The following is a 13896-nucleotide window of genomic DNA, read 5'->3' on the forward strand; positions in this document are numbered from 1 at the left end:
CTGTCTGTCTGTCTGCAGCTTCAATGAAACGATTCTAACTCCGCCCCTCTCTCCAGCTCCCTGCTTGCTGATTGGCTGGAAGGGCACAGACTGAATCCCACAGACACGTGGGACTCCTGATTGGCCCGCAGGACGGGGAAGAGGGCGGGTTTTTCAGAACTTTGCTGAATGCAACGCGAGAATAGCGATATTTTGTGTTTGTTTGAAAAGTAAAAACAGAATAATAATAAATAAATAAATAAATAAATATTTTACCAACTTGTAATAAAAGTTTCATTAATTCAGTTGATTCACGATTTTGTACAGACATCTTGAACTAACCTCTTATTAGCTTTATTAACATGATTACCGGCCCCTCCCTTTAAAGGAGCACTGACCATCTTTAAAATCCATTCTCTCACCTCTTATTAGCTTTATTAACATGATCACCGGCCCCTCCCTTTAAAGGAGCGCTGACCATCTTTAAAATCCATTCTCTCACCTCTTATTAGCTTTATTAACACGATCACCGGCCCCTCCCTTTAAAGGAGCGCTGACCATCTTTAAAATCCATTCTCTCACCTCTTATTAGCTTTATTAACACGGTCACCGACCCTTCCCTTTAAAGGAGTGCTGACCATCTTTAAAATCCATTCTCTCACCTGTTATTAGCTTTATTAACATGATCACCGGCCCCTCCCTTTAAAGGAGCGCTGACCATCTTTAAAATCCATTCTCTCACCTCTTATTAGCTTTATTAACATGATCACCGGCCCCTCCCTTTAAAGGAGCGCTGACCATCTTTAAAATCCATTCTCTCACCTCTTATTAGCTTTATTAACGCCTGATCACCGCCTTCGCAAACCGGCTGCGCTGCAGCACAGACATTTTTTAAGACAATGGTAGACAGTCCCGGCTGACGGCTGGCTCTACCGCGCATGTGCACGGGGCTCACATTTCTGCTCTTTTGTCCATTAAACAGATGGAATGAGTCAAACACCCCATTTTTTTTTCGTCGTTTGTAAAATTAAAATACAAAACCCGATTTGTGTTTTTAATTTTATATTTTATTTTAATTTTTTTTACTGGATCTTGATAGAAAACCTTAATAGCACCATATTTAAAAATTTTTTTAAAAAAATCCAACGCGAATTAAAACCTTCTTTTACTAAACACTGATTCGAGATTAATCTCTTTTTTTTCTGGTTTGCTTGTTGAATTTTGTTGAAGAGATCTTATGATATTATAGGCAGTTCATCCAAACTTCAAAACCACTGATGAAGGCACTAGAGCCCAAACGCTGGTCTGCTTGACTCAGTTTAGTTTCAATAACACTGATGAAGGCACTGGAGCCCAAACGCTGGTCTGCTTGACTCAGTTTAGTTTCAATAACACTGATGAAGGCACTAGAGCCCAAACGCTGGTCTGCTTGACTCAGTTTAGTTTCAGTCACGCTGATGAAGGCACTGGAGCCCAAACGCTGGTCTGCTTGACTCAGTTTAGTTTCAGTAACACTGATGAAGGCACTAGAGCCCAAACGCTGGTCTGCTTGACTCAGTTTAGTTTCAGTAACTCTGATGAAGGCACTAGAGCCCAAACGCTGGTCTGCTTGACTCAGTTTAGTTTCAATAACGCTGATGAAGGCACTAGAGTCCAAACGCTGGTCTGCTTGACTCAGTTTAGTTTCAGTCACGCTGATGAAGGCACTAGAGCCCAAACGCTGGTCTGCTTGACTCAGTTTAGTTTCAATAACACTGATGAAGGCACTGGAGCCCAAACGCTGGTCTGCTTGACTCAGTTTAGTTTCAATAACGCTGATGAAGGCACTAGAGCCCAAACGCTGGTCTGCTTGACTCAGTTTAGTTTCAATAACACTGATGAAGGCACTGGAGCCCAAACGCTGGTCTGCTTGACTCAGTTTAGTTTCAGTAATGCTAATGAAGGCACTAGAGCCCAAACGCTGGTCTGCTTGACTCAGTTTAGTTTCAAAACCACTGATGAAGGCACTAGAGCCCAAACGCTGGTCTGCTTGACTCAGTTTAGTTTCAATAACACTGATGAAGGCACTAGAGCCCAAACGCTGGTCTGCTTGACTCAGTTTAGTTTCAATAACACTGATGAAGGCACTAGAGCCCAAACGCTGGGCTGCTAGTTTTTTCTATTTTTTTTTTCACCCTGTGCAGAGTTTCCCATTGAGTGTTTATGAAGTTCTGGGTGAACAGCCTCTAATATCACAAGATTCACTCACAAACAAACAAACACTGAAGAACTCCATATTTGACAATTTCAGTGATAGAAACAAGACTCCTGTTCCACAGCAGCATCACCTAGTCCAGGTTTTACTACCAGCTTGATCAGCCCCCAGTGTGTCTAGCTAACAAGCTCAGGTGTGTCTGATTATTAAACTCCTAGCGAAACCAGGACTGGATCACACTGCTGTGCAGCGGGAGTCTGATTCCCAGCCCTGAGGGATTCTGGGGGTCTTCTATCTCAGCAGGGAGAAAGCAGAGGCGATGCAGATGGACAGGGAGCAGGAAAGTGTGGCCTCCGCTCCCCCGTACAGCTGCAGAGTTGGTACAGTCCGACTGATCCAGTCGCTGTAGGCAGGCAGGTAGGTGTACACCCCCGGCCGGTTGGGATGGGCGCAGCCGTCCCCCCAGGACACGATCCCAGCCTGAACCCAAGAGCCGTTAATCATGGAGCAGACCAGGGGGCCCCCGGAATCACCCTGAAACGAGAAGGGGAGGGGGAGGAGATTCTCAGTAACCCGTTAAAAGTAACTATTTCTGTCACAGTTTATATATTAGTTAAGTTAGGGTAGATAAACAGGGTGGATGGTAGAGGGGTAGGGTGCAGGGTGCAGGGGTAGGGTGCAGGGGTAGGATTCAGGCGCAGCGTGCAGGGGTAGGGCACAGGAGCAGGGGTAGGGTGCAGGGGTAGGGCGCAGGGGTAGGGCACAGGGGTAGGGCACAGGGTGCAGGGTGCAGGAGCAGGGGGCAGGGTGCAGAGTGCAGGGGTAGGGCGCAGGGTGCATAAAGATGAACCAGCAGCCCCCTCACCTGGCAGGAGTCCTTGCTCCCAGCCTCAAACCCGGCGCAGATCATGTCAGTCAGGACGTCGCTGGTCGTGGGGTGCAGGTCAGTAGGCACTCCGTACATTTTGGCACACGAAGCCTGGCTGATTAAAGGAACCTGCAGTTCCTGGAGCGTGCCAGGAGGGGGCAGCGACTCTGAGAAATAAATCACAATCAAATCAAACAGAGAAAGGACTTCTCATTAAAATGATACTTAATTTATTTATTTATTTATTTAATTAATATATATAAATATATATATATATATATATATATATATATATATATAAAAATAATTATGCTATGACCACCTAGAATTGACTCAATTAAAAAAATTAACATAATTTATACCATTTAATATTATGTTGTAATCAAAGCAAAACTACAGAATGATATCACAAAAAAAAAAAAAAAAAAAAAAAAAGGGTCTGCCGGAAGCCATGACAGCAGTCCAGTGAGTATTTCATGTTAGATTTCAGAAATGTCACATTTTTCCAGTCAGTTTTTTCAATGTTAAGTATCTGGAAAACTACAAAGCGCTGGGTGTGCAATTCAATATGTTAACAAGGGAACATTATTCAGCAGCTTTCATTGGACTCTATGAAGCTGAGGGAGTTCATTCTATATAGAGGGTGTGCAATTCAATATGTTAACAAGGGAACATTATTCAGCAGCTTTCATTGGACTCTATGAAGCTGAGGGAGTTCATTCTATATAGAGGGGGTGCAATTCAATATGTTAACAAGGGAACATTATTCAGCAGCTTTCATTGGACTCTATGAAGCTGAGGGAGTTCATTCTATATAGAGGGGGTGGAATTCAATATGTTAACAAGGGAACATTATTCAGCAGCTTTCATTGGACTCTATGAAGCTGAGGGAGTTCATTCTATATAGAGGGTGTGCAATTCAATATGTTAACAAGGGAACATTATTCAGCAGCTTTCATTGGACTCTATGAAGCTGAGGGAGTTCATTCTATATAGAGGGTGTGCAATTCAATATGTTAACAAGGGAACATTATTCAGCAGATTTCATTGGACTCTATGAAGCAAATCTAGGCTGATGATGTAAAACTTGTGGCCACTGCTGTAGACACACTCGGGGCTGATCAAGCTGGTATGGATGACACTGCTGTCGAATGGGAGTGCATGGAAACGACATAGTGGAGGGGGGGGGGGGGGGGGCAGTGGTTCCACTCACCGGACACACCCACGTCACCCCAGCCTGTCACCCAGCAGTCCATGCCCTCTGGGAACTGCACCGCGGAGGCGGGCAGACAGACTGGCAGGATGTAGTCCGTGAGGGGCACAGGGGAGTCCAGCTGCACCAGCGCGATGTCTGAACCCCTCTGGGAGTCCTGGTAGGCAGGGTGCAGCACTGCCCTGCGGATCCGACGACTCTGCTCGCGCTGGTTCATGCCGTCCAGCTGGTAGCGCCCCATGTAGACCCGGTACCCTGAAACTGCAGAAGGGCTGAGAGGGGAGAGAGGGGGGAGAGGGGGGAACATCACGGGGAATCAGCTGCAAGGCACACTGTGCTGTACAGACACACAGACTCACACAAAGGCACACTCAAAACACAGGACGGACAGACAGACAGACAGACATACATACAGACACACACACACAGACAGATACTCACTTTGGGAAGCACTGGGCTGCAGAGAGACAGACAGACAGACAGACAGACAGACAGACAGAGACACACATACACACACAGACTCACTTTGGTGAGCAGTGGGCTGCAGAGACACACACACACACACACACACACACACACACACACACACAGACTCACTTTGGTGAGCAGTGGGCTGCAGAGACACACACACACACAGACTCACACACACACACACACAGACTCACTTTGGGAAGCAGTGGGCTGCAGAGACACACACACTCACTCACTTTGGGAAGCAGTGGGCTGCAGAGACACACACACACACAGACTCACACACACACACACACAGACTCACTTTGGTGAGCAGTGGGCTGCAGACACACACACACTCACTTTGGGAAGCAGTGGGCTGCAGAGACACACACACACACACACACACACTCACTTTGGGAAGCAGTGGGCTGCAGAGACACACACACACACTCACTTTGGGAAGCAGTGGGCTGCAGACAGCACCCAGTAGTCATCGAGCAGGGACCCCCCACACACGTGGTGCCCGTTCTCCTGGAGATCCACCTGCCAGGGCCACGCCCCCTCCTTCGAGTCGGCCCCGCCCACAATGCGGTCACCAACCATCGGGCGCCCGCACTCTGCAGGGGGAGAAGAGGATTGGTCAGGAGGGCAGTGAGGTCACAATATGGTAATCTCCTCCCTTCTCCGTCTTCAGTATAAATTCAACGGCAAACGTTTCCACTAGAAGTCTTTCTCAGCGTCTTCAGTGTCAATTCAATGGCAAACGTTTCCACTAGAAGTCTTTCTCAGCGTCTTCAGTGTAAATTCAATGGCAAACGTTTCCACTAGAAGTCTCTCTCAGCGTCTTCAGTGTAAATTCAATGGCAAACGTTTCCACTAGAAGTCTTTCTCAGCGTCTTCAGTGTAAATTCAATGGCAAACGTTTCCACTAGAAGTCTTTCTCAGCGTCTTCAGTGTAAATTCAAATGTTATTTACTGACATGCCTGTATTACAGTATTGCCAACAAAATTTATAACACAACAAATAAACATTTAAAATTTTGGCTAAATTTTGGCTCTCAAATTTAGTAATATATTTCCCCCGTATTTCTGTGTATTTTGAGCAGGAAGGATAACAGGAAGTGGGTCTCTGTTTCAAGCTTCCCTCGCTCGCAAGGACCGCACAGCTGTTCCTCTCTGCTAACCCAGGATTTTTTTTTTTTTTTTTAAATTATTGTTATTGTGATTTTATTGTTAGTATCCGAGGCTCTCTGGTTTGAGTGTGGCTCGGTTATGTGAGTCTCAGAACCAGGCTGGGGGAGCTGGTTGCTCAGTCGGGCCTGGTGTTTACAGAAGTCCTGGTCTGTGTGTTTTAAGTGTTACCAGAGCTTGGCGTCTCTCTTCTGAATCAGGATTAGAAGGCGGAAGGTCCCAGCTCAGCCCAGCAGGTGTTATCGGGGCGTTTCTCTGAACCTGCAGGGTGTTTTTTTACAAAATTCCAATTGTAGGATTTCCGTTGTCCCAGTTTTTGTAGTGTGGAGTAGTGGTTAGGGCTCTGGACTCTTGATCGGAGGGTCGTGGGTTCAATCCCAGGTGGGGGGGGACACTGCTGCTATACCCTTGAGCAAGGTACTTTACCTAGATTGCTCCAGTAAAAACCCAACTGTATAAATGGGGAATTGTATGTAAAAATAATGTGATATCTTGTAACAATTGTAAGTCGCCCTGGATAAGGGCATCTGCTAAGAAATAAATAATAATAATAATAATAATAATAATAATAATAATAATTTGGGGTTTCTGAGGGGTGATCTGATACGGTGTTGCCCAGAGAGAAGCGGTTCCTAATTTCCCCGAGATCCGGATTTCTTCTGGAAGACCATAATATAATTCAATGACAAAAACATTTCAAGCAAAACCTGTAGTGTTTGCGCAGAGATGAGAACCATTCAACCATTCATGCAAACATCACAAACAAGGTCAAAGGAGACAATAGGGATGGATGATTGAATCACAGCGAACCTTACCTCTCTGTCCGTCACATTCCCAGAGACCTGGAAAACAATTCAAAAAGGAGTCTGAGAACATCCAAGTCAATTATCAGCACAATGGTTCTTTGCAATCCATTCTCTCACCTCTTATTAGCTTTATTAACATGATCACCGGTCCCTCTCTTTAAAGGAGCGCTGACCATCTTTAAAATCCATTCTCTCACCTCTTATTAGCTTTAGTAACACGATCACCTGCCCCTCCCTTTAAAGGAGCGCTGACCATCTTTAAAATCCATTCTCTCACCTCTTATTAGCTTTAGTAACATGATCACCGGCCCCTCTCTTTAAAGGAGCGCTGACCATCTTTAAAATCCATTCTCTCACCTCTTATTAGCTTTAGTAACACGATCACCTGCCCCTCCCTTTAAAGGAGCGCTGACCATCTTTCAAATCCATTCTCTCACCTCTTATTAGCTTTATTAACATGATCACCGGTCCCTCCCTTTAAAGGAGCGCTGACCATCTTTAAAATCCATTCTCTCACCTCTTATTAGCTTTATTAACATGATCACCGGCCCCTCCCTTTAAAGGAGCGCTGACCATCTTTAAAATCCATTCTCTCACCTCTTATTAACTTTATTAACCGTATCACTGGGCCCATCTATTGACCATCTTAAGTGGCTGGCAGACAGACAGACAGACAGACAGACAGTGGGCTGATCGACTTATCAAACTGTTACGTATACGTAAGAGGAGCTTACAAACACACCGCGTTTATTACGCAAAATATTACTACAGAACCCGCCACCGGTCTTTCATACAAGAACACACAAAACACAGACATATATATCGTGTTTATGACGCTAAATTAAAACTGAGAGAGAGAGAGAGAGAGATAGAGGGAAAGAGAGAGAGAGAGAGAGAGCATACTTACCCAATAGTAAGAAAATGTGGACAGTTGCGGTTACCAACTTGCAATCCATGTTTGTCTTTTAAAATAATATATATTTATATATATATTTATAATAAGAAATGCATAAATAATTACACAGGTCAGTAATATATCGCCGCGGGGTTGTCTATAAAACATACATTAAGCTATTTCTGAGCTGAAATTTCCTTCCCGTCCTCCGGTCTGCGCGTCAGGGGAGAAGTGAGTTTCGTTTGAATCCTGCGGGAATGTTTCTGTGTGTTTTTCACGGGCGAGGGGGGTGTGGGGTGAACTGATTACGGCCCGTGACGTAATACTGAGCTCAGGTGAGGCGTTCAAACTAGCCTCCCCCCTCAGCTTCACCCGTCCCCCTCCCCAATCCCCAATCCCCCCTCCCCCCTCACCCCCCACCCCGTCCCCCCTCACCCCGTCCCCCTCCCCACTCCCCAATCCCCACTCCCCACTCCCCCCTCACCCCTCACCCCTCACCACTCCCCCCTCCCCACTCCCCCCTCCCCCCCCTCACCCCTCACCCCTCACCCCGTCCCCCTCCCCCCTCCCCACTCCCCCCTCCCCCCTCACCCCGTCCCCCTCCGCCGGACCTTACAGCGATGCCTCGAGTTGACATCTCTATCCGCGATGGTTTGCACACACAGCTTCGCAACCCCGTTACTCAAAATATTTCTTATCCTTTCTTTCTTTCTTTCTTTCTTTCTTTCTTTCTTTCTTTCTTTCGATTTTATTATTATTATTATTATTATTATTATTATTATTATTATTATTATTATTATTATTATTATTATTAATTACGTTTTAAGGTTTGGTTTTCTGGTATATTATTTTGTTATGAATCACGACAAACAAATGCAACAGTGGCGATACAGTAATTAGTATTTTGTAATTATTGTTATTATTTTAAAGTAGCCTACACGCACAGACACACACACACACATATACACACGCACAGGCACACGCAGACACAGGCACAGATACACGCACAGACACACACAGACACACACACACATAGACACACGCACAGACACACACAGACACAGTCACACACAGACACACACAGACACAGACACAGTCACACACAGACACACACACAGACACACACAGACACAGTCACACACAGACACACACACAGACACACACACAGACACAGTCACACACAGACACACGCACAGACACAGTCACACACAGACACACGCACACACAGACACACACAGACACAGTCACACACAGACACACGCACAGACACACACAGACACAGTCACACACAGGCACACGCACAGACACACACAGACACACACACAGACACACACAGACACAGTCACACACAGACACAGTCACACACAGGCACACGCACAGACACACACAGACACACACACAGACACACACAGACACAGTCACACACAGACACAGTCACACACAGACACACGCACAGACACACACAGACACAGTCACACACAGACACACACACAGACACACACACAGACACAGTCACACACAGACACACGCACAGACACAGTCACACACAGACACACGCACACACAGACACACGCACAGACACACACAGACACAGTCACACACAGACACACGCACAGACACACACAGACACACACGCACAGACACACACAGACACAGTCACACACACACACACAGACACACACAGACACAGACACAGACACAGTCACACACAGACACACGCACAGACACACACAGACACAGTCACACACAGACACACGCACAGACACACACAGACACAGTCACACACAGGCACACGCACAGACACACACAGACACACACACAGACACACACAGACACAGTCACACACAGACACACGCACAGACACACATAGACACACACACAGACACAGTCACACACAGACACAGTCACACACAGACACACGCACAGACACACACAGACACAGTCACACACAGACACACGCACAGTCACACACAGACACACGCACAGACACACACAGACACACACACACACAGACCAGGTAAAACAGGTAAAACAAGAAACTCGAGGATTAAGAACAAAGGCATTCTACACAACACACAACAAAAACAAATATTCAGGGAATTTGAACAGAAACACTGAGAGACTAAGAGACAGACAGACAGAACATTACCCATGATAGCCATGTTTATTAATATGCTTAGACCTCTCTGTGCTTTACAATGCTTCCCTATGCTTTACCAGACCTCTCTGTGCTTTACAATGCTTCCCTATGCTTTCCCAGACCTCTCTGTGCTTTACAATGCTTCCCTATGCTTTACCAGACCTCTCTGTGCTTTACAATGCTTCCCTATGCTTTACCAGACCTCTCTGTGCTTTACAATGCTTCCCTATGCTTTACCAGACCTCTCTGTGCTTTACAATGCTTCCCTATGCTTTACCAGACCTCTCTGTGCTTTACAATGCTTCCCTATGCTTTACCAGACCTCTCTGTGCTTTACAATGCTTCCCTATGCTTTACCAGACCTCTCTGTGCTTTACAATGCTTCCCTATGCTTTACCAGACCTCTCTGTGCTTTACAATGCTTCCCTATGCTTTACCAGACCTCTCTGTGCTTTACAATGCTTCCCTATGCTTTACCAGACCTCTCTGTGCTTTACAATGCTTCCCTATGCTTTACCAGACCTCTCTGTGCTTTACAATGCTTCCCTATGCTTTACCAGACCTCTCCGTGCTTTACAATGCACTTTTTTTACACAGAGAATTGTGAGGGTCTGGAACCAACTCCCCAGTAATGTTGTTGAAGCTGACACCCTGGGGATCCTTCAATGGAAAAACCTGCCCTAGACTAGAGTGAGAGGAGATGGTTCAGTGAAGGAGAGAAAGACAGAAAGCATGGTCTGGTATGCACTGTGACAGCTGCGCTTGGGCGGGGTTTGGTTTTGCAGTTACTGCCCCTGACTCTGCCATTCTCTCCGCTGACCAGCCTTGACCGCCTGCCTCTTTACCACAATATATATATTTTGATGTAACCATTGGTAAGAAATGCACAACGCTAGTCTTGTAGGGTAGCGTGATAAACGTTTTGTCTTTGTTAATAAAGAAGTAGGCTGCCAACAACCTCGTTCGTGCTCAGCGGTTTGACCTCATTTCCTTTTCCCTGTTCGTTTGAAATTTGTTTTTTTTCATCACTTCATCCTGTTGTATGACTGAGTCACCGTGCAGCTCTGCTCATGGTTTCAGTAGGAACTTTTTTTAAAAAATTAAAGCTATGCAATGCAGACATCAACCACAACAATGGCCATTTTAATGAATGTCAATGGTAGCACAAGTATAGGGCAGCTGCAATGGGGTGAGGCTGGTAGAATGGGACCACAGTGTGCTGACTATACCCTACATGATCTTCAATGGCAATGCAGACAGACAGTGGCACTGCAATGGCAATAATGGTTCTGTATTACACTGAGGGGCGATGGTAGCACGAGTATAGGGCAGCTGCAATGGGGTGAGGCTGGTAGAATGGGACCACAGTGTGCTGACTATACCCTACATGATCTTCAATGGCAATGCAGACAGACAGTGGCACTGCAATGGCAATAATGGTTCTGTATTACACTGAGGGGCGATGGTAGCACAAGTATAGGGCAGCTGCAATGGGGTGAGGCTGGTAGAATGGGACCACAGTGTGCTGACTATACCCTACATGATCTTCAATGGCAATGCAGACAGACAGTGGCACTGCAATGGCAATAATGGTTCTGTATTACACTGAGGGGCGATGGTAGCACAAGTATAGGGCAGCTGCAATGGGGTGAGGCTGGTAGAATGGGACCACAGTGTGCTAACTATACCCTACATGATCTTGTCTGGTAAAGGAAGCACAGATAGGCACGGTAAGGTGTATTAAATAACATGGCACAGGGTGACACACACACACACACACACAGTAAAAGAGTTGCATAACCTGTATATGATCCTTATCACAGAGGGAAGTGTGAATGGTGTATGAATGCATTTCATTGTCGGTGTATTTCTGTTTGTTTATTTCCTGACACTATAGCCAGAAGCTATCGCTACAGGCTGATGTCGCTTCAGAGTTATTCAGCTGTACTTTTGCGACGCTTGTCATCAAAGTGTGAGGTCATGGTCGGTAGATAAACACGGTCTCTGTCCCCACAAGCTTCACTCGCGATAAGGATTGCTGCTTGAACCCAGATCTGGGATACGCATTTGGGCTGACTATATACCTGCCGTGGTCAGTGTAAAGCGACGAGATGAGACCGGTGTTCGGGATAGCGTGTTTTGCTATAGGTACGTCTTTATATATTTTTGATGTATTGCCGGCTAGTTATAGAGGTATTTAGCATGGGTACAATAATTGCAGAAATCCGTTCTCACCATCAAACGGTGAGATTGTGATTCGTGCCAGCATCTCGAACCGGTTTGCTGCAGTGCGCTGTCCTGAACACAGCTGGGAGAATATTGACAATCACAAAAATTATTATTATTATTATTTATTTCTTAGCAGACGCCCTTATCCAGGGCGACTTACAATTGTTACAAGATATCACATTATTTTTACATACAATTACCCATTTATACAGTTGGGTTTTTACTGGAGCAATCTAGGTAAAGTACCTTGCTCAAGGGTACAGCAGCTGTAGTATTTTGTACTTAATCATATCCTGATGTAACTATCACTATTTAATCATATCCTGATGTAACTATCACTATTATCTGCTGTATTATTGAATTGTGGTTTGTCACACTTGAACAAAAGTTATTGTATTTCTTGCTCTTATTGTATTACTTGTATTGTAACACTTGAAATGTATTTGCTTACGATTGTAAGTCGCCCTGGATAAGGGCGTCTGCTAAGAAATAAATAATAATAATAATAATAATAATAATAACCTGGACTGATGCATTTTCTTTCTCTTTTAGGTCTCTTGAAATGTCTGGGGGGAACAGAAATATTAGGTAAGTCATCTTTGTTACATCTTCATAACAGAGCTTTGAGGAAAAAAAAGCTGTAAATTACATTCAGTGTAAATTCGATGGCAAACGTTTCCACTAGAAGTCTTTCTCAGCGTCTTCAGTGTAAATTCAATGGCAAACGTTTCCACTAGAAGTCTTTCTCAGCGTCTTCAGTGTAAATTCAATGGCAAACGTTTCCACTAGAAGTCTTTCTCAGTGTCTTCAGTGTAAATTCAATGGCAAACGTTTCCACTAGAAGTCTTTCTCAGCGTCTTCAGTGTAAATTCAATGGCAAACGTTTCCACTAGAAGTCTTTCTCAGTGTCTTCAGTGTAAATTCAATGGCAAACGTTTCCACTAGAAGTCTTTCTCAGCGTCTTCAGTGTAAATTCAATGGCAAACGTTTCCACTAGAAGTCTTTCTCAGTGTCTTCAGTGTAAATTCAATGGCAAACGTTTCCACTAGAAGTCTTTCTCAGCGTCTTCAGTGTAAATTCAATGGCAAACGTTTCCACTAGAAGTCTCTCTCAGGGTCTTCAGTGTAAATTCAATGGCAAACGTTTCCACTAGAAGTCTTTCTCAGCGTCTTCAGTGTTAATTCAATGGCAAACGTTTCCTCTAGAAGTCTCTCTCAGCGTCTTCAGTGTAAATTCAATGGCAAACGTTTCCACTAGAAGTCTTTCTCAGCGTCTTCAGTGTAAATTCAATGGCAAACGTTTCCACTAGAAGTCTCTCTCAGGGTCTTCAGTGTAAATTCAATGGCAAACGTTTCCACTAGAAGTCTTTCTCAGCGTCTTCAGTGTTAATTCAATGGCAAACGTTTCCACTAGAAGTCTCTCTCAGCGTCTTCAGTGTAAATTCAATGGCAAACGTTTCCACTAGAAGTCTTTCTCAGCGTCTTCAGTGTCAATTCAATGGCAAACGTTTCCACTAGAAGTCTTTCTCAGTGTCTTCATTATTATTATTATTATTATTATTATTATTATTATTATTATTATTATTATTATTATTATTATTATTATTTATTTCTTAGCAGACGCCCTTATCCAGGGCGTCTTACAATCATAAGCAAATACATTTCAAGTGTTACAGTACAAGTAATACAATAAGAGCAAGAAATACAATAACTTTTGTTCAAGTGTGACAAACCACAATTCAATAATACAGCAGATAATAGTGATAGTTACATCAGGATATGATTAAATAGTGATAGTTACATCAGGATGTGATTAAATACAAAGTACTACAGGTTAAACACTTGGCAGATTACAGTATTCTGAAGTACAGGATTAAATGCAGTAAAATAGGGGGCAGATAAGAGCAAAATAAAGCACATTTACATGAA

At 44.5% G+C, this 13896-nt stretch overlaps 2 protein-coding genes across 2 annotated transcripts in view; one reads left to right on the forward strand and one right to left on the reverse strand.

Moving 5' to 3' along the window:
* Positions 1 to 2078: 2078 nt before the first annotated feature.
* On the reverse strand, positions 2079 to 7876 carry LOC131723354 (serine protease 27-like). Its single transcript, XM_059017040.1, has 7 exons — positions 7770 to 7876; positions 7612 to 7666; positions 6714 to 6740; positions 5162 to 5324; positions 4255 to 4526; positions 3039 to 3208; positions 2079 to 2707 (listed from the first exon to the last, which is right to left on the reverse strand). Exons 2-7 carry the CDS (start codon positions 7658 to 7660, stop codon positions 2465 to 2467), a joined length of 924 nt encoding a protein of 307 aa, XP_058873023.1. The 5' UTR covers positions 7661 to 7666; positions 7770 to 7876; the 3' UTR covers positions 2079 to 2464.
* A 3719-nt stretch (positions 7877 to 11595) lies between these two features.
* LOC131723352 (serine protease 33-like) overlaps positions 11596 to 13896 on the forward strand; it is a 9511-nt gene continuing 7210 nt past the window's right edge. The window contains exons 1-2 of the mRNA XM_059017037.1: positions 11596 to 11887; positions 12521 to 12556. Coding sequence (XP_058873020.1) covers positions 11851 to 11887; positions 12521 to 12556 — 73 coding nt within the window. The 5' untranslated portion in view covers positions 11596 to 11850. The remainder of the gene's footprint in view (positions 11888 to 12520; positions 12557 to 13896) is intronic.

This window comes from Acipenser ruthenus, chromosome 54, assembly GCF_902713425.1.
Source record: "Acipenser ruthenus chromosome 54, fAciRut3.2 maternal haplotype, whole genome shotgun sequence".
Lineage (NCBI taxonomy): Eukaryota > Metazoa > Chordata > Actinopteri > Acipenseriformes > Acipenseridae > Acipenser > Acipenser ruthenus.

Bases quoted from the DNA above. Each gene is read 5' to 3' on its own strand.
- LOC131723354 (XM_059017040.1), bottom strand. From the start codon at position 7,660: ATGGATTGCAAGTTGGTAACCGCAACTGTCCACATTTTCTTACTATTG. The intron at 5,325-6,713 runs GTAAGGTTCGCT...CTCCCCCTGCAG, and splicing joins GGAATGTGACGGACAGAGAG to AGTGCGGGCGCCCGATGGTT. The intron at 3,209-4,254 runs GTGAGTGGAACC...TTTATTTCTCAG, and splicing joins GGGTGACGTGGGTGTGTCCG to AGTCGCTGCCCCCTCCTGGC.